General features: G+C 37.0%; 1 protein-coding gene across 1 annotated transcript in view; it reads right to left on the reverse strand.

Annotated features, from left to right (window-relative positions):
- The window catches only part of LOC150091168 (integrin alpha-PS1-like), a 552,996-nt gene that overhangs the window by 126,188 nt on the left and 404,570 nt on the right, over positions 1–22,238 (reverse strand). Inside the window, exons 15-16 of the mRNA XM_090388878.1 lie at positions 6,145–6,292; positions 5,656–5,736 (exon numbers count right to left, since the gene is read on the reverse strand). Of these exons, the coding sequence (XP_090245004.1) occupies positions 5,656–5,736; positions 6,145–6,292 (229 nt within the window). The remainder of the gene's footprint in view (positions 1–5,655; positions 5,737–6,144; positions 6,293–22,238) is intronic.

The raw sequence follows: 22,238 nt of genomic DNA on the forward strand, positions 1-22,238 counted from the left end.
AACTATGCATTAAAGTTAATTTAATTTTATTTTAATATATCAAAATTAATTATTAGTACGCTTTTTGAATGAATAAATCACACGAATTACTGAATTCGGGCTATTAAATCTGTGGTCTCTGTGAACAAGCAGATAAGTCTAATTTGTCAAAAATGAGATAAGTGCACTATAATAAAGTATTTATTATTTACTATTATGTGACATGCAGCTATCTTCGTTATTGTAGTTTTAGCGTGAGTAATAAATATTTGTATATTCGAATATATGCGTGTTTATATGAGAGTGTGAAGTTTATTTTTCCTCTCCTGCAAATTCGAGTTTTTGGACTTATTTGCTTATTTACTGAGACCACAGAAATACATATATGACAAATACATACCATTGTATATCACGGTTCTTCATTAATAATAATTCTGTGCGTGGACAAAGTAATTTTTATTTTAATCTGAGATCGTCAAACCTATCCAAATGTACAGTCACGATGCCCAAACGAGCGTTTGTATGAAAGGAATTACCTATTTCATATAACATGCTGAGTTTGCGGTAGGCTACAGTAGACAACCACTTTGCTTGCACATTGCATATGCCATAAGCAATCGTCCAATACAGTATGTACTATTCCTTCACTAGGCATAGTAAGCAATACTCTCCGAGCAAACTGTAGTTGATATTACTCCAAACTTTCAAGTGCAGCTCTATAGAAAGTACAACATTTAACGAATGCTTATTTAAAATTGAGATACCAACAATTCTTCTTTTGTACAAGTTAAATCATAGTAGGCGGTTGTTTTAAACTCTAGACGAGCAATTTTTGAATTGCCCCCCTGAACAATCAAATTGCCCCCATGTGGGGCGTGGGACCCACGTTGGGAAACACTGATCTAGATAATTTGGGCAGATGGGCTAAGAAGTGGCAACTGAAGTTTAACCTTGACAAATGCAAAGTACTGCATATGGGTAGAAGTAACCCCAGAGAAACGTACCAACTCTGTGGTACTACACTTAAGGTCGTAGAAAATGAAAAAGACCTGGGAGTAATTGTGCAGGCAGATATGAAGTTTTCTGAGCAATGCAGACAGGCTGCCAGGGAAGATCATAGGGTTTTGTCAATGATATATAGGAATTTTGCTAGCAGGGAAAAGGAAGTGATTATCCCTCTGTATAAGGCAATGGTCAGGCCATGCCTTGAGTACTGCGTACAGGTCTGGAGGCCTCATTTTAGGAAGGATGTAGATTTACTTGAGCGTGTACAGAGAAGGGCAACAAGATTGGTGAGGGGAATGAAGGGATCCTCTTACCAAGAGAGGCTTAAGTTCTGCAAATTCCAGTGGCTGGAGACTAGGCACCTGCGCGGTGGTCTGATTGAGGTATATAAGGCCTTGTATGGGTTGAGCACGCTGAATTCTGATGGGATCCTTCCACTTGTTCAGATTACAAACCTAAGGGGGCATAAATTCAAATTAAGAAAGGACAGGTGTAGAATAGATGTGCGGAAATTTGCCTTTAGATAGTGGGTGGTTAATTGCTGGAACAAACTTCCATCTGTCGTTGTGGAAGTTGATAGGTTTAATAAATTTAAGGAGGAACTGGACAGGCATTTGGAGGGAATGGTGTGATTTTTTTTTTTTTTTTTTGCTGATGCTGCATAAGCTCATAGATTTGCTTTCTTGCATCACATGCCACTACTACTACTACTACTTTAGTTACCATAAATCCATTGTATCTTATCTTCCAGAAATTATGAAAATCTGCGAATGATCAATAAAATATTTACAATAAAAAAATCTCTTTTATTTCGTAATCGATATGTACAAATCAAAATATCTAAAAGAAACATGAAGGATGTTTCGCATAAACCATCTACAACTAGGGAAATATTTTTTTTCATGATAAAATTTTAATATTGTGAATAAAAAATAACGAAATATTTCCCGTATCACAAATAACATAAAAACTATCACAAAACATTCCACAATATAAAAACAAATATTACGTAAAAAAACAAACTTTCTAGAAAAAGTACACAAAAAAAAAAAAATCACTGATTACATGAAAAAAAATTATTTTACAAATATTCAAGAAAAATTTATTCTAAACATTGCCATATAAAATTTACTTCTTAATTAATATTTGTTGTCGATCTTCTGCTTTGCTCAATAGCAATGATTACAGAGGAATGATTTGACGTGATCCAGTTCAAATTGAAGCAATGGTTTTCCATACAAACCCAGGTGGACTTACATCTGGTGAGTATGGGCTTGGCACGCCCAGGATCCTGAGCTGCATATCATCACTGTTCTCTTTCTTGGTGATTTCCTTCTACGTTTGCCTCTCTCTATCTTAGGGTAACTCGGGAATTTTTTTTTTTTTTTTTTTTTTTGGCTGGTGCAGCATAAGCCTCAGGCTTCCTTACACCATATAGCTAATAATAATAATAATAATTTAGATGTTGTTGTTGTTATTTGGTTTTTAGGAGCATTAGCAACTAAGGCCATATTGCTCCGGGAATATGCGGTGGTCATTCCCTGACCTTTCCGCATCCTCTGTATTTGGTGGTGACAGGCTCGAACCCCGGTCTAATCAAGACGCGTGTGCTACGCACTGCTGCTCCTTCCCACCTGGCTACAGAGGCACCATAATTTAGATGTATGGTCATCATAATCTGCAACATGTTTAATTGTCGTAATATTATTCATTACGCTGAAAGCTGAAATCAGCTTCAGAACTGCTAATCGCAATGGTTTCAAAGATATTTCTGGCTTTTTCTTAATTGAAAAGGTAATTTCACTCGATTTTAAAGATAGACTGTCTTCGACAAAATCTCTAAAATCATTAATTTTTATTTCATATTTTATCAGAAAACTAAAATTTCTTATTTGGTTTTCACCATCTTGCCACCGAGACGAAATTTCTTTCACATTGAAGGATTTCGGGTAGCATATGTTTAAAATTTCTTTCAATGGTATCATTATTTTCTTTATTTAATTTAAAATCATCCTGTTGCATTAATAACTTAGCCTTTAAGGATAAAATAATGAATGTAATAACTTGTCACGAGGTAATTTTTTTACTTTCGATTCCTTCAAATTCTTTCCACTTCAACTCAATTTTAGCTTCATAATTTCCTTCAGAATTTTTCAAATTAGCAATAGCATTGATAGTTCAAATAATTAATTTATACGCACAGAATCACAATGGTAAAACATTGTGATTCTGTAAAGCTTCTGAAAGGTAACAGAGCTCCTGCAGGATGTCGATCATTAGTGCTAAATGGTTAAGAAATTCCAAATTAAAAGTCGATTTAATAATGCAGAATATTTAACTTCTGATTCAAAATGTTTGCACAAAGCGGGATAATTCCTCCAATCCACAACTACTGTCTGCAAGCTACAATCTACTCATCGTGGCCCGAACACCCGACCGATCTTTATAGTTTCCACATAAAGTTCTTTAGCAATCATCCTTAATTCGCACTAGTTTTGGAGATTGGTGATATAATGCTAATTATTGCCTGTATGCCATTATATTTTAGAACATTTTCTACATAGTGAAAAAAAAAAAAAAAAAAAACCGACAAAAGTTTCCAAATCTGCCAACATTTCATCTTCGTAAAGTTTATACAATATTTTAGTTGCCACAATTCCCCCCACCCTATGTTCCTACTGCCACTATTTCTTTGAATAATGTGCAAAATGTCGGAATCGCACGGGTATTCAGCTACGGTGACCAAGTAAACATAGACAGGAGAAATTTAGTGGAAGACATGGATCACTCACTTCTCCGAAAAACATATGCCCGTTTGTCGGAATAAAGAGGAACCACAACACAGGTTGACCAGAGCTATAATCCGTGTCGAGAATCTTCTTAATCCTCTGACTGGCTATGGAAAGCATATTGACTAGCATGACTTCTCGGTATTGACTGCATAGGTTTTACGGACACCACTAACATTGTGAAACAGCAAATCCCTTTCACCCTCAATTCGTACTTTCTAATTATCTAAAGTCCAGAGGCGAGAACAATGCATACAAAGTTGTCTCTCCTAATCCGTTCGTTACATGGAAATTCTTTGTTCAACAGAAACCATTTTAAATGTAATTACGAAGGGGAATCAAAAAAAAATTCGCTATAAATAAGTTCGCTAAACAGAGGTCCGACTGTAATTAAATCAAAAATGAAGCAATTTTTAAATACATAACCGATCAATTTCCCCATTAAAATGCTGGGAATGGGGCCCTGCTCGCCCCACCATAGTTTCGGCTCTGGATACTCAATAACTGCATTCAGGATTTTATTTGTAAAATAAATGATCGTCTCAACAATGGGCTCGCAAATTTTCAAAAAAAAATAACAATGGGCTCTCGCGAGCCCACTATAGCTCACCACTGTATATAAAGCAAATATTACAAGCAATATACTTGATCATTTTTTTAAAATGTTGATCTCGGAACTACATAACAAGTCACTGTACTGCAATTAAATTAGCGTGCGAGAAAATTTCACTGAGCATGGGAAAATTTCGCTTAGTCGACGTGGGAAAGGTTTTAATGCTGTTTTGCTATTCATTTTCAAGCTATAGACTCCATCAATTGAAATGATTTTGTTAAATATGCCAATCTGTAAAAGAGTGTTATAGCAATTTATGACAGCGTTATAGTCAGATACGGTTATAATATAAGAACAGCGTTATAGTGAACCAGCATAAAGCGAACAGTGTTATACTGAGGGCCTGCTGTACTTTGCTTTTTCTCTTTGCTTTCCCATTCTGCCTACCTCCTAAGTTTATTTTTTTACTTATGCAGCCTTTTGATGTTTGCCAATATTTCTTTATTTCTCCAACCCTTTTGTTATTCTTCAGAATCTACTAATTTTAATGTTTAGGTGTGTGTGTGTGTGTGTGTGTGTGTGTGTGTGTGTGTATGTGTGTGTGTGTGTTTAACATATTCATATAATAAAAAGCAGAAATATATGTGCATGAACATGTTTAAAATTTCACACACTTAATGGTCTTTTAAACTGAAAAATGGAAGAAACTTGCAGATTGGTGTTTATATTTTATGTCACAAAGATTTTTTTAGAATTAATTTTTTTAAATAAAATGTAAAAACAGTATTTTTTAAACTTTTTTATTAAAAAAAATCATGTAATAAAGTATTGCAATCCATTATGAAAAGATGAAATACTGTTATGTAGAAGCAGAATTTAAAAAAAAAAACATTGTTAAAATTCAAAATAATTTGTTTTCCATAAATCCAGAAGAAAGTTGGTTAACTGTCAAATGACTTGCCACTGTGTTTGCCACAAATGGGACACCACCAATGCTGGGTTAAATAAACCCCTCATCATATATGTGTGTGTTAATTTTTAATAAATTCTTCTTTCTTTGTAATGCAATCAATAACAAATTATTTTTTTCCTACCTAGTGCGCTTTCCAATTACCTATGTCCTTCAAGCAGAATATTTAACTTGGTTATAACCAAAGATAAGCAATATGCTTCTATTGCTACTGTTACTAAATAATTTGCAAAATAACTTTCAAAATAAATTACTAAATAACTTGTTAACTTGCAAAAAATCCTGATTATATTATAAAAATTATTTACTGTATAAAAATTAATGAAAATAACAGTATTGGTAGCAGAAAATGAACTTACTTCACCATTCTTGAATGGATTACCCAATTCACATGACACAACTGTTTTATTAAAAGGAGAACACTCCACTGTATCACCTTTCTGTGTATATAGAAAAATGGCATATTTTATCATTAATACATTTCTTAAACATGTTAATATTAAAAATAAGAAACACTTTAATTAGATAAATCTTAATTGTATTTTCAAACATATATTGAATTTCTTATTTTTCTTGAAGATTATCATTCAAGTAATATTATCTAGATTCTAGAAGGTATTATCCATCACCAAAATACTGGTATTTTTATCTCATCTTAATAAGATAATAAATGAAATTTAACTGACATTAAAAGATATCATAGGAATTAAAATAATTAATTCCAGTAGAGATACACTTAACAAAACAATGAATACTGTGTTTACTATTAACTATGGTGGACTTAACACATTGTCCCAATAGAATTTTCACAGAAAAATGAAAAAAAAAAAAAGCTTTAATTTACTTACCACAACTGTTCTTCCCACATAGCTAAGACTAATAGGATGATTAATATAAAGCATGGCATCATAAGCAGGCTCTTTACTATTTGTAACTTTTATTGACAGAACCACTTGTTTCTCTCCTAAATATAATACTGGTTTATTATCTTCATCTCTGTTAAACAGAAGAAATGATCTGTGTTAAATTCTGTAGTAACTAAAATAATAGTAGTTCTGAAACTGTCATGTCAAATATAATGTTCAGAGCAACCAAAACATTGTGATGCAATAAAAATGGTGCACTGAAGTATAAATTTTTAAATTAAATAGTTGTAATTTAATGAAGGCTGTAGATATCAACCATCTAACACAGAACTAACCCTCCCACACCCAACACAATGTGGACAGCAGCAGCAACATTACATAAGGAGTATCTTTCCATAAAGATCTGTCAACTATTATATAATAAATTTTTTTGCTGATATAATATGCACCAAGTAATATCTATTAAAGGTAAGTGGGCAAATGGAATAGATTTCACTCTGTTTAGTGGTGTAAACACCAAAAATCACCACATCTGGACAACCAAACTCATGCTGCACACCTCAAGACATGAAGGTGATCCTGCAAGGACTTTCCTCAAGATAATTTCTTCAAAGAAATTTCCTTCTCCTTATCCTGCAGGTTGTCACATAATTGCCAAACCTAAAACCCAAGGAGGTTACAAAGAAATATGGTTAGAGCTTTGTCAATTAATGCTAGACCTGATCTCTGCAAGGCTTATGGGGGATTTTTTTGCATTTCCTTCTGTTAACTGGTGCAATTAACAGAAGGAAATTGTTCAGTGATGATAATTAAAAGGAAAAGTGCAATTAAATAGGCATTCGAATTACTAGCAGACAGAAACCAGAAGGAAAACTTACATCACTATTTTTTTTTTTTTTATGTAAACCCCAAACACAAGAGGTGTTAGAACCAATAGTACTTAGTACCATGCTTGGTTTGGAGGTTGAGAAGACGAAAGAAGATATTTGTTGACATTGGACTTGAACTTCTGTAGACTGTAATTTTCAGGAAATATGTATGAATGAAGGTTGTTCCAGAAAACGGCAGTTGAATGAATAAACGAGGAATATGAAAAGTTGGTTCTGTGAGTTTGAAGTTGGACAGTAAATGAATGTTGGCTGGTGGCGGCACGTGTTCGGACTATTTTGAAATAGAGAGCAGGAATTATAGAAGCCAATTCAGAAGAACAGTGCCCGTGAAAGCATCTGTAGAAGAGGCATGCAGCAGAAACAGTATGTCTATGAGACAGCGAGTGGAGAGACCCTGTTAGAGATGAATCATTAATTAACCTAACTGCCCTCTTCTGAATGGAATCAAGAAGCCTGAGAGAGGTTTTGGGGGCACTACCCCAGATGTGGGAACAACATTCCATGGCAGGGCAGATTTGCGATTTATACAGAGTGAGCAGCTGTTTGGAAGAAAAGTAACACTGAGAGCGAAAGAGAAAACCGAGTTTTTAAGATGCAGAGGAAGCAATATTTGTAATGTGCTTGTGCCAAGAGAGATTAGAAGTCAGGGTAATCCCCAAAAGAGATATATCATTTTGCCCAGAAATCAGAGTGTCACTAAACATAAGCATAGGAGCAGAAGAATCCTTTTTTGTGAGATATAAGACAAGACTGAGTTTTAGAAGGGTTGAAATCAACTAAGTTGTCTTTGCCCCACTGGAGAATTACCTGAAGATCGGCATTTAAGGAATTGGTAGCTGATTTTCGAGAAGTTGAAGCTGATTGAACAGTGCAAGGTTTCTCAAAATGGAAAGTGGAATGCAATGTGCTATCATCGGCAAAACTATGGATAGGATTTCCAGTCAATAGAAGAAGGTCATTGATATACAAGAGGAAAAGAGTGGGGAAAAGAACTGACCCTTGGGGGACACCGGCATTAGCGGAGAAGTTAGAAGACAGAGAGCCATCTACCATCACACTCAGTGAGCGATCAGAGACAAAACTGGATAACCAATTACTAAAAACAGTTGGCAAACCATAAGATGGAATCTTGTTTTAGAAGATCTTTATGCCAAACACGATCGAAAGCCTTTGAGATGTCAAGAGCAACTACTTGTGTTTCACTGAACCTTTCCATTGAATTAGTCCATAAATGGGTAACATAAGCCAGAACATCATGAGTGGATCGACACTGATGGAATCCATACTGGCGATCATTGATCAGATGGAAGGTTTCTAGGTAGTTTAAGAGTTGGCGGTTAATTGATTTCAACATTACTTTAGAAAAAGTAGAAGTAATTGCAATGGAACGATAATTGGATAGGAGGGATTTGTCACATTTTTAGGAACTGGCTGGATAGCAAATTTCCAAGCAGAAGGAAAAACACCTTTGGAATAAGAGAGTGAAAAAAGGAAGCAAAGAATAGGAGTAAGTTCAGGAGCACAGGTTTTGAGAACAAGTGGAGAAATGCCATCGGGACCTGAAGCTTTCTTAGCATCAAGATTCATCAAAATTCTTCTGACATCCTTTTGACGGAAGACCACAGGAGGCATTGAATGGAGCATGTTGGGAATGGTGGGAGGTGTTTTACCAAGATCATTAATATATGAGTTGGAAGAAAAATGGGATGCTAGCAGGTCAGCTTTATCCTTGGCTGAAGTGACAACAGAACCATCTGGTTTGGACAGAGGTGGGAGCAGAGATGGGCAAAAGTTGCAGCCAATAGCTTTGGCAAGGGGCCAGAATGCTCGGCTACCATTAGGGCAAGAAGCAAGTTTTCTACTCTTAGCCTGTTCAAACTCTAGTTTGGACTGATTAATAACTGCTTTACAATTGGTGCAAGCTTTGGTGTAGGCAGAAAATGAAACTGAAATATTAGAAACAAACCAATTATGATATGCAACATTCTTCTCTTGAACAGCCTTAGCACATTTATTGGAAAACCAAGGTTTAGATAAAGGACGAGATTTTAAAGTGGAATGTGGGATAAAAGATTCCATTCCTGCAAGAATAATTTCACTGACACGATCTGATCAAATGTTGACATCAGAAGTTTTGAAACAGTAATCCGACCAAGGAAAAGAAGAAATGAAATCTCGTAGGTCATCCCATTTTGCATTCTTGTAATGCTAAACAATACGAGGTTGGGAACAGCCATGAGATAAAGGCTCCATTGGAGAAGAGACAATCACCAAGTTGTGATCTGAAGTGCCTGAAGAACCTCTCACTTTGACCGTGTACTTAGAAGGGTTGTTTGTGAGAAAAAGATCAAGTATTGGCTGTATGATTAGGATTGTCCGGTATTCTTGTAGGTAAATGGAAGCCAGTTGGAGTTGTGAATATTAAAATCACCAAGGAAAATTACCTCACTGTTAGGAAAATTGGAAAGAAAGAAAGTCAAGTTGCAAAGAGAGGAAGTCGAAGAGCTCCAAGTGATTAGTAAAGTTGGGAGAACGGTAGAGACAACAGATAAATTTTACACAATGAGGTAGAGAGATTTTAAGCCAGAGAACATCAAAGAGAGTAGATTCCAAATTGCCAAGTCTCTGACAGGGAATATCAGAACGGACATATGCACAAGTACCAACTTTGAAGCGAAAGGAATCATACAGCAAATAATTTGGGCATCTGAGATGAGCAGTAGTTGAATCAACTGATAACTGAGATTCTGTCAGAAAAAGTATGGGGTTTGGCAGACTGCAAGTAGAAATGGACATCGTTGAGATTAGAATTGAGACCACGTATATTTGTGAAGTGAATTAGGAAGTGCTTGGGAGGTTTAGATCTTTTCGCAGATAAGCTTGCTCTATTAGTTTGACAATTCATGGTGTATTCAATAGTAAGAAAAAGTAGGTGGGACATGCTGTATGAAGTAATGAAATTTTTGGATATGGCATACACATGGTAAGAATATACCCAGATTCTTGACATAACGTGGTCTCGACAATGCTCCCCGCATACACACTACTCGGACTCCCTTCAGTCACTATCTGGCAGAGTAGAGGTAGCAAGATTATACACTTGCTGATCCAGAAGCCTCCTAGAGAGTTACCAGTAGGTTCGGTCTGGTGTACTAACTAGTGGCCGGCCTGCGAGCACTGTTTTAGAGCTGTACCCTCGAAATGTAAGGAATATTGGATCTCGCCACGATGTTCATCATAACCTCAAAAGTCATCAATCATACTGCACGATGGAAGAGATAGGGAAGGGTTGACCAGAACTTAGCTCTAGAGACTAAACATGGGTTCCACCACTTCAAGCCTCTAATAAGCAAAGTGGTGGTATTGGACCGGTTGACGAGAGTCGTCTACCACCTAGTACTGCCTGGTAACATAGAGGGGCGGCATTCCTCCATATGGTGTGGGGGCCACACCTCGACCCCTGCTTACATTGGTTCACACCTGGGTGGTCACCCACCATGTACTTGTGCATGGAGGTTATACCCAGGATTTCTAACAGTCCCACCATCGTGTAAGTGCAAGCAGAGGATTTGGCTGTCACAGACCATCCGGACTTCACCGAAATTGGGTCCACTTGATTTGAGTGTCACCCTAATATCATTTCCATCAGCGTTTTAGACTCCCAGGTAGCAAGTGCAGCTTGTCTGGCATATCTGAGAGAATGTCTGTGACATCTGATGAATTAAAAAGTAGAGGTTGACAATATGATGACTGCAGATGCTGCAGGTTATGTATACATTTTTAAAATACTTATTGCATAAGTAAAACCGATTACAGTCATGCCTCTCAAATTTGGCAACCTTAAATGTGATCCTTACTAGGTATTGGAATTATTGCATAATTCCAATACCTAGTAAAACTAAAATTATTTGCCATTTTAATATATGCCAAACACAGTTGATGAAATAATGTCAGAGATTTCAGTCAGTCAGTTTGCCAGTGTCCTGTTGTCAGAGTTTCTGTAACAGTGCAACGTAAGTAGATTATGACCAGTGTTTTCTTTTCAAAACTCTGATCCACTTGAGTGTTTTTTGTTTTGTTTTTTTATTGGAGGCACATTTAAGGAAAAATATAAATGGACAAAAGTTGCTCTTCCTATCTTGTTTGCAAACACAAACATTTAAACATATAGTGTTCAGTTGATGGATCATGTTTGCTTAATATTTTATGTATGAATTGCAACATCCAGAAACTGAGTATCTGTTACTAATTACAAATGCTTCATTAATCTTGTTCACAAATTCTGATACACAAATATGAGAAATTGAAGAAGGGGGGGTTGATGCCCTGAAAGAAATTAAGTTGAGAGACCCATGAAGCACTTAACTTTTCAACTCAATACCGAGAGCTTATACTTTTGCAACACACCACACAGTAGCATCCCCAAAGGCAGAAAATATTCATCTCACGGGAAGTAGCTATTGTTAGGGAAACAAGAAATATATTATCCAAAAAAAGATAGGTTGAATGGGATCAGGACATGTCTGCCAGTGGCAGGAGTTGGTGATGTGGAACAGTTGTCGACTTTTGGGGGCACAAAAGGTGATACTGTTTTTTTTTTTTTTTTTCCATTTTGGTACTAATTATTTAAGAATAGGCAATCTGAGGATTTACTTAGCAGGTATAGGGCTGTATTGAGAAAAAGCCACAAGTTAGAATTAAAATTGAGTGTCTGGAATTTTGCTCAAATATGATACAACGGAGTGAATGGCAAGAGCCTTGTTATCAGTTTGATCCTTGAGAGAATATGCAAGGCTCTTGGGGTAGAATTTTTTTCAGCATAAACTATGCTTTTTAACAGGAGAGACTTTCTGGAATGGGATACACTTAAATAGAAGGGGTGTAAGAATATTTGCTGATGTTATCGAGATAGTGTTAAGTGGGTGGGAAAACTTGCTAAGCTAGGGAATACACAAACTACAAACTAATGGATTAACCGTAGCCACAAGCAGAGGTGAAACTGCTTCTCGTGCTGCTTGTATTGGGACATGCAGCATCCTTAAAAAACAAAATGCTTGTACACTAATGGGTAAAGGGAAGGGTTTTTACTTTCGTAAAGGTGACTACAGTGTTCTCAGATTTCTTACATTCTATACAGTGGGACCAACTGATGATGTTACCAACAGCAAATTCAAAATGGGAAGCATTAAAGGAAGTAATCTTGGAAGCTACTATGCTTTTTGTTCCAAATAAGAAATATTGCTATAGGTTTAGGCCCAAATGGATGTCAAATCAACTAATGAGACTTGTGGCAGAAAAGAAAAATGCATGAGATGTATATAAATTATCAGGTGACACAGAAGCCTAAGATGGATATAAGCTAATCTGTAATCAATCAAGTCACAAAGAAGATTAGGCAAGCGAAGGCAGATTATGAAAAATCTTTGGCAAAGGATGCAAAGAAAAACAGCAAAGTTTTCTTTACTTATATAAACTCTAAAAGGGAGGGAATGAATCAGATTAGTTCACTTTATATCAATGGTTTGACTGTAGATGATCATTCTCAGATAGCTGCCAAAATAAATGAGTATTTTGCATATACAGCCACTTTCCAACTTAGGTAATACTCGGCTTACGGAAATTCGACTTTACGTAAGTTTTTTGCCAGCTGGTGTAAACTTAAAAAAAATCATGGAAATGTATTTTGCATCCTGTAGGAATAAATGGGGGTATCGTGAAAATATTTCATAATGTGAACCCAATAACACATATATTTTTTTTTTTGGTAATTCGTTGCAAGACCTCGGAAGTTGAAATTTTATATATAACTAAGCTATTTATCTCTCTAAAATGTCATTTATAAAATGGACGCTACACTTTCATCATTCTCATATGTTCCGTTACAAGACTCAATTCTGAATGCCTTTCTGATATTTTTCTAAAACATTTCTGGAGATCCCTACCATAAAACAATAAAAACAATTTGCACTTTCTAGTTTATTGGGCTTTTCTGTAAATGCATCTAATTATAAAAGGGTAGTAAGGAGAAGAGGGAAAGATGTTTATAAAAATCGTAACAGAGAGCTAAATGATTTTGTAATAACTGAGAGAAAAGTGGAGGAGAGAGAAATTGTTGAAGTTAAACATTAGAAAGGCAACTGGGGTGGATGGGATCTATCCAGTTATATTAAAGGAGGTGGTAAAGGAAGTGAGCAAACCCTTAGTCATAATTATGAGAGCATCCTAAGACCCAGGGGAAGTCTCCACGGACTGGAGATGTGCAACGTATCTCTAATTCACAAAAGGGGGGGGGGGATTCAAAGGGTGACACGAGTAATTACAGACCTGTTAATTTAACTTCTGTTCCAGGGAAAATAATGGAGTCACTGGTTAAACAAGCATTGCAGGATCATCTAGACAAGACTGCAGTACTAATTCAGATAGAGCGTGGGTTTGTTAAGGGGAAGTTATCTTGTCTGACCAATTTGGTTGGATACTATGACGTGGTCACAAAGGAACTGCATGCAAAAAATTTTTATATCATATACTTGGATTTCTGCACCAACATCGAGTCATGATGATGAAGACGTTGAAGAAATGTACACCGAAATTGAGAGTCTTTTACATGAACAGAAAACTCACTACACTATCATTATGGAGGACTTCAATGCTAAGGTTGGAAAGAGACAAAACAGCGCAGAAAGGGGAACTATAGGAAATTTTGGAATTGGTGAAAGAAATGAAAGAGGTGAAAGACGTGGAATTTGCAGAATCTAGAGGAATGTCTGTAGTGAACACTTTTTTTAAGAAAAGGGTGAACAGAAAGTGGACATGGAAGAGCCAAAATGGATTAACAACTAATGAAATCAACTTCATCCTCACTAACAGAAGATATATCATGAATGATGTTACCGTCCTAAACAGGGTGAATGTTGGAAGTGATCACAGAATGGTAAGATGCACACTTGATATAGATGTAAGAAAAGAAAGGAAAAAACTGACTCGAGTAAATAATACAAACATCTTTGAGATAACAGAAGAGGATTAAAAGCAGTATGTACTGGAACTTAAGAACAAGTTTGAGCTTCTGCAGACTGTTCAGCACCAAGATATTGACGAGGAATATTACAACTTTCTTAAAGTGATAAAGCCCAAGAAACCTATAGATAAAAAAAATCCAAAGAAGAAAAAAATCAGTCAAGAAACACTTGTCATGATGAACCGGACGACAAATGAAGAGTAAGAAAAACACTGAAAGGGAGAAAATTAAGTATACTGAGTTATGCAAAGCCATTAGAAAGAGACTCAGAGAGGACATAAGAAAATTTAACACAAGAAAAGTAGAACAAGCATTAAGGGAAAACAAAGGATTTAAATCAGCAGTCTTGAGCAGTAATACGGAAAGACAAATGATACTGAAACTGAAGAATAGCGATGGTGTACTTATGAATAGCAGAGAAGGCATAATTCAAATAGCAGAATACTACTATAAAGAGTTATACATGGAGTGAGGGAATGATGCCAGCAGTGGGGAAGATGGACTGCAAATTAGTAACATATATAACATACCTGATATTCTTCCTGATGAGGTAGAACATGTGTTTAAGAAAATAAAGAATCAGAAAGCTCCGGGGGAAGATGAAGTTACTGTAGAGTTGTTAAAATTGGGAGGAAGAGACATGACATAAAAACTGGCAAGACGCTTCACAAAATGCATTAGAAAAGGTGTGGTGCCAAAGGAGTGGAATAATGCAATCATAGTTTTGCTGCATAAGAAAGGAGATAAATCAGAAAATGGAAATTATAGACCAATTAGCATGTTATCCCACATCTACAAGTTGTTCACAAGGGTCATTACTAACAGATTAGAAAGAATACTTGATGAGAATCAACCGAAAGAGCAAGCTGGCTTTCGGACAGGATTCTCAACTATGGATCACCTTCACGTAATGTCACAGCTAATGGAGAAAGCAAACGAATATAAAATACCATTATGTCTGGCATCTGTGGATTATGAAAAGGCATTTGACTCCATACACCATAAGGCACTGGAAAGACAAGGCATAGATACCCCATATATTATGATTGTGAAGAAAATATATGAGAATGCTACCTCCTTTATTAGACTAGACAAAGACAGTAATAAATTTAAAATTGAGAAAGGAGTCCGACAAGGAGACACAATATCTCCGAAGTTGTTTACTGCTGCCCTTGAGGAAGCTTTCAGAAGATTAGACTGGTCACAGAAAGGAGTCAATGTGAATGGAGAGTACTAAATCATTTACAATTTGCAGATGACATTGTGTTCATAAGCCACGATTCCAAAGAATTAGAGGAAAATCTTAATCAGTTATGCACAGTTAGTAAGGATTTTGGACTAAAGATGAATACGGCTAAAAACAAAAGTAAGGATTAATATGTCATAGGAAGGGATATAATAATCGAAGGAGCAGAAATTGAAAATGTGGATTAATATACTTATCTTGGACAAGTCATTAGCTGTAACAATGATAAATGGATGGAAGTCAAGAGAAGAATAAATTTTGCATGGATAGCATTCAGGAAATATAGTCACATACTGAGCAGCAATAGCCCAATTTGTCGGAAACGTAAAATAATGAACCAATGTATACTCCCCACCATGACTTATGGAAGTGAAACTTGGGCACTCACCAAAAGAATGGAAGAGAAGCTGAGAACTACACAGTGAAGAATGGAATGAATTATATTGGGAATCAGACTGTTAGATAAGAAGAGAAACATATGGATTAGGCAGAAAATTCAAGTAAAGGACATTCTTCTCAAAACTAAAGAACTAAAATGGTCTTGGGCAGGATGCATAGCTTGAAGACATGATGACAGATGGACTAAGAAAATAACAGAATGGTACCCAAGAGGAGCTAAGAGAAAACCTGGAAGACAACAATGGAGATAGACAGATGAAATTCATGAGTTTGTGGGTAGTAAATGGATGGTCATTGCACAAAACAGAAGGAACTGGAAAGTTGCTGTAGAGGCCTTCATACTGCAGTGGATTGAAAATTGCTGATGACGATGACTTGGATTTCAGGAAAGCTTTTGATACTGTTGCACATGGAAAACTCCTGTACAAAATGGAGCAGTATGGCAATAAGGGCCAGTTGCTATAATGGATAAAAGGATGGCTGAGTGGGATAAGACAGGGTGGTAATCAATGGACACTGCTCTTCGTGTACTAATATTATTAGTGGAGTCCCCCCCCGGGGTTCAGTGTTGGGCCATTGTTGTTTTGTATATTTATGAATGATATTGATGAAAGTATATCAAACTTATTGTCAAAGTTTGCAGATGATACAAAGGTTGGCAGGGTTGTTAATAACAGTAATGACAGTATGCTGCCGAAACAGGATCTGGCGAAGTTGGGCAGATGGTTGAAGAAGTGGCAACTGAAGTTTAACATTGACAAATACAAAGTACTGCATATGGGTAGCAGTAACCCCAGAGAAACCCCAAGTTGGTGATGTTACACTGAGGGTAGTGTAGAATGAAAGAGAGCTGGGGGTAATTGTGCAGTCAGATATGAAGTTTTCTGAGCAGTGTAGACAGGCTGCCAGGTCATGGGGTCTTGTCAATGATATACAGGAATTTTGCGAGCAGGGATACCCACCTCTTTTAAAAGAGGTGAGGTATCCCATTGTAAAACCTCACCTCTAGGACTGTGTTATCACACAAAGAGAAAGAATGTCATCTGATTCCAGTACCATCGTATTTGAGAACAGAAGTAAAGAAGAGGTTCAGTGAGTTTTTAGTTAAGTACTGTGTAACCAGTACTTAACAGGCCATATCTTAGTACTGAGTACAAGTCTGGAACCCCCATTTTAGGAAGGATGGGGAGTTGCTAGAACAAGTACAGAGAAGGGAAACAAGACTGGTGAGGGGAACAAACGTGTGCACTTATGAAGAAAGGCTTAAGTTCCGTAAATTGCAGCATCTGGGTACTAGGCACCTGCGAGCTGATCTGATTGAGGTGTATAATGCCTTGAATGGATTAAGCAGGCTTAATGCTGATGGGATTCTTCCTCTTGCTCAGATTACAAACCTGAGGGGGCATAAACTGAAATTGCGAAAAGACAAGTGTCAAACAGATGTTCAGAAATTTGCCTTTAGCCAGTGGGTAGTTGATTGCTGGAACAAACAACAAACTTCCATCTGTTGTTGAGGAAGTTGATAGCTTAAATAAATTCAAGGCAGAACTAGACAAAAATTTGGAACTAATGGATGGGTGAAATGGGAAGGATTTTTTTTTTTTTTTTTTTTTAGCTAATGCTGTATAAGCTTTCTTTCTTACATCATATGTCTCCGCTAATGCTAAATACTGTGATAAGTGACTTAGGTTTTAAAAACTAGTCTGACAAAATATTATTCAAAATGACCAATCAACTAATCAATCAAGACTTTCAACATTTCAATTTAATGAATTTCTTTCATTAAACATTGTAAAACCTCACCTCTAGGACTGTGTTATCACACAAAGAGAAACACTGTCATCTGATTCCAGTACCATCGTATTTGAGAACAGAAGTAAAAATAAAGAAGAGGATCAGTGAGTTTTTAGTTAAGTACTGTGCAACCAGTAACTGGCTAGTTGATATGTGTGTGTTCAGACTGGTTTAGATACATTTATGCCAAGAAGGGTTAGAAGGTAATCCAAAAAGAGGAATATGTTCGTATCCATTCATCACAGGAATGGAAATATCATTCCTGTGATCAAGACATATGGTCGAAAAGCCCTGTCAGCTTCAGGTAGGGAAGTGGTTCTTGCAGTAATCATTTTACATTAATTTTATATTCATTTTAATTTCTGGAGAGTGTCATATGGAAATGTTCTACGTACCATATTGAGGTAAATTTCTCGTATTTTTCTACAAATAGATACACCTATATACATCTTCAATAACGTTTTAATACTTTTTTTTTTTCCCTTTATAGGAAGTAACACTGGAGTTTAGAAGAATTTAAATTAAATATGTTCTATGCCTACAGTGAAGAATTACTTGGAGATTACTATTTAAGGAACTGGTTATCGATATTCAAATATCAAATATCAGTTGTCATTTGTCAAGGGCAAGATTTGTCAAATTGAAAGTGAAATTTGATACATTTTTTTGATTTGAATTCATTTCACAATAGATGGAAAATCCATCTTTTATTTGTCTCACAACAAATGGAGAAGAATGTGGCAAGTTGGCAACTATGCAAGAGGAAGGTATATCCAGATTTATTCCTTCTTAGAACCTTAAAAAAAGGGAGGGCAATATAAGCAAAAAAGTGGCAATATAAAACACTTTGTTTTAAATGAGAGCACTCTTTAAAAACGCATGGCATTTTATAGACTAGTCATGTAACCAGAAGAAAAGAGTGCTAAAAGCAGGACAGAGTTAAATGAAAGTGTTATAAATGGGAGTTTACTGTACTTTTAAACTTTAATTTTCATTTCAACTTACTTGACTTAAACAATTTTATTATTTTTGAACTGATGACAGTTTGTCTGATGTCACTTGCCCTTTCTCCAGTACAAGTACAAGTTTTGACTAAAACAGTAAGAAATAATATGAATGGTTCTAGGAAGCTCTACATAAATGGAGAACATATAGGAGAAAGTGGCAGCTTTATATATTTAAGCATACACATAAATTCATAAGTAAATAGGAGAAAAAGAAATAGTATCCAGTATTTTTAGTAGATTGAATAAAATGTGGCAAAACAAAGCAAATGCATCTAAAAATGAAAATAAAGCTGTTTAATACTCTAACCTGCTGTGCAAAACTTAAGGACCAGTCAGGTTTTCACGTGTAGCTTCTCATATGAGTGGTCTGGATATGGGAAAAGCATACCAAAGGACTCTCGTGAGGTACAGAAATGATGAAGGAAACAACACTGACACAACAACGGAAACAAAACTGTACAAAGGGTCTTTATTCAAAAATGGCAACGTAGCACTGGCTGCCATGATACAGATGCATCACTGCCAAAAGGCACATCCATAGCCAGGTGGGAAGGAGCAGCAGTGCGTAGCACATGCTTCTTGATTAGACTGGGGTTCGAGCCCGTCACCACCAAATACGGAGGATGCGGAAAGGTCAGGGAATTACCACCACATATTCACGGAGCAATATGGCCTTAGTTGCTAATGCTCCTTAAAAATAACAATAACAATCACTGCCAAAGATGGAACAAAGGGAAGAGGTGGTCCTCAGTAGAAGATATGGCCACCCCTAATGTCCATGCAGGCTTTGCACCGCCTGTCCATATACTTTTTTTTTTTTTTTTTTTTTTTTTTTTAATGAAAACCCCATACACGAAAGGTATCAAAACCTAACTTAGTACCGTGCATGGGTTGAAGGAGAAGTATGGGGGGGAAGGGGATGCCGGAAACTTTGCTCTAGAGACTAAACATGGGTTTCACCACTTCAAGCCTCCAATAAGCAAAGAGGTGATATTTCACCGGTTGATGAAAGTCATCTACCACTTAGGACAATGTTGCTGATAAGTTCTTGCAGCAAAATTGTCGATTGCTCTGTCAGCGCCATCTTCAGCTTGTGAACATTTTCTGGTGGATGTGGACGTGCCACTAGGCATCTCCCCAGAATGTCCCATATATGTTCGATGGGATTTAGATCGGTGGAACGGGCAGGCCAATCCATACAAACAATGTCCTCACTTTCTAAAAACATATCAACAGCTGCAGAGCGATAGGGTGTGGCGTTAGCATCCATAAACACAAATTTGGGGCCAATGGCACCTCGGAACAGATGCACATGGGGAAGGATTACCTCAGTACAGTAGCATGCACCGATTACAGTACTGCCTTCCAATATCTGGAGTTGTGTATGTCCATCCAAGATAGCGTCTCCCCCAGACGAGAACACCTCGACTGCCATATCGATCCCTTTCAGTGATATTCGCGGGGGTGATACCGTATGCCAACCTCTTGCCAGATTAGCTAACATCCAGAATCGCTGCTGAGACTGAATCTACTCTCATCAGTAAAGAGAACCTTACCCCATTGCACTGCTGTCCAGTCCTTGTGTTTGATGCACCACTGTAAACGCTGTCTACAATGGGCAGGTGTTAAAGGGACACAGCGTACTGGCCGTCAGCCAAACAGTCCACCTTTGTGGAGTCGCCTGGCCACAGTAAACTGCGATATCCTGCATCCTGTCTCCTGTGCAGCTGGTTTGCAATGGATCCTGCTGTCTGGTGTTGGTCTTTATTGGCCTGTAGGAGTATATAGCAGTCATCATTGGGCATTGATTTTTGTGGACAACCACCACTGGTCCTTCGAACAGCTATACCTGTCATTCTGAAGGCCGACCACGCACATGAGACGATGCTATGGGCAATACCAAACTCTGCAACCACACTCTTCGCACTTTGACCTTCTTCGAGCTTCCCAATTATTCAACCCTGGGTAAAGTCATCCAGATGTTGTCTACTGGCTATTTCATTGCCTGTAGCACTATATGAAACCAATCGAATGTCTGTAACAATCATGCTTACCATTAGGTAATTTGCACATAATTGCTGAACTGCTGCTTTTATGTGAGCCCTCTCATTACAATTCAAATTGTGCCATCTGAGTGGGGTATCCGCTGAGAATAAATAACAATAGTCTTCTCCACTGGTGAAGTGTTATTTATTCGAGGTAGTACAATACCATGGCAACTCGTTGTGAAGGTAGTCACAATATGAGATATAACCAAAACAATGCCAATTTAATTAATTAATTTAACTACTTTGGTAGATAGCTATGTTAAAATGATGCATTTGCACTAACCTACGTATTAGTCATTTTACCTCGTAGCATGAGGCCTTTGCCCTTAAATACTTTATAGAATATTAAATTATCATTAAATAGATTAAAGGGTTCCATAGTACACTATGGAAATGTTTATCCAGATACCTACTATCCAGAAGTTCCAAAGAACTGGCTAATTAGGCACTAGCATTAGAATATAAGTTGTCGACCCCCCCCCCATTATGACAGATGGAAGTTTGTTCCAACCATCAACCATCCGCTGGCTAAAGGCAAATATCCGCACATCTATTCTACAATTGTCTTTCCTCAATTTGAATTTGTTATTCTTCAGGTTACACAACCGAGCAAGAGGAAGAAATCCATCAGCACTGAGCTTGCTCAAACCACTCAAGGCCTTATATACCTCAATTAGATAACCTCACAGGTGCCTAATCTCCAGACACTGCAATTTGCATTACTTAAGTTTTCTTGGTAACAGACGCCCTTTGTTCCACACACCAAGCTCATTCCCTTGTCTGTACTCGTTTCAGCAACTCTACATCACTAAAATGAGGCCTCCAGAGTTGTATGCAGTATTCAAGGTGTGGCTTGACCATTGTCTTATACAAGGGGACAATCACCTCCTTATCTCTGCTAGCAAAATTCCTGTATATCATTGACAAGATCTCATGAGCTACTCTTGCAGCACATCTACACTGCTCAGAAAACTTCATATCAGACTGCACAATTACCCCAGGTCCTTTTCATTCTCCACTACCCAGGGCATTACCACCCAGTTGGTACATTACTCTGGTGTTACTGCTACCCATATGCCTACTTTACATTTGTCAATGTTAAACTTTGGTTGCCACCTCTCAGCCCATCTGCACAACTTTTCCAGATCAAGTTGCAGTAGTGTACTATCATTACTGTCATTAACTACACTGCCAACCTTCGTGTTGTCTGCAAACTTAGCCATTAACCCTGATATACCTTCATCAATATCATTATAAAATACAGAAAACAACAATGGGCCCAACACCGAACCCTGGAGGATTACACTAATAACATTAGTACATGAAGAGCAGTGTCCATTGATACACTCTGTCTTTTCCACCTCAACCATCCTTTTATCCATTGTAGCAACTTGCCCTTAATGCCATATTGCTACAATTTGTACAGTGGTCTTCCATGTGCAACAGTATCAAAAGCTTTCCTAAAATCAAAGTATATGATATCAAAATTATTTTCTGCATCCAGTTCCTTCGTGACCACATCATAGTACCCAGTCAAATTTGTCAGACAGGATTTCCCCTTAACAAATCCATGCTGTGTCTGAACTATAACTGCAGTCTTATCTAGATGATCCTGCATTGCTTATTTTACCAGCATCTCCATTAATTTCCCTGGAACAGAAGTTAAAATAACAG

This window comes from Mastigoproctus giganteus, chromosome 1 (assembly GCF_048544385.1).
Source record: "Mastigoproctus giganteus isolate SK-2022 chromosome 1, ASM4854438v1, whole genome shotgun sequence".
Classification (NCBI taxonomy): Eukaryota; Metazoa; Arthropoda; class Arachnida; order Uropygi; family Thelyphonidae; genus Mastigoproctus; species Mastigoproctus giganteus.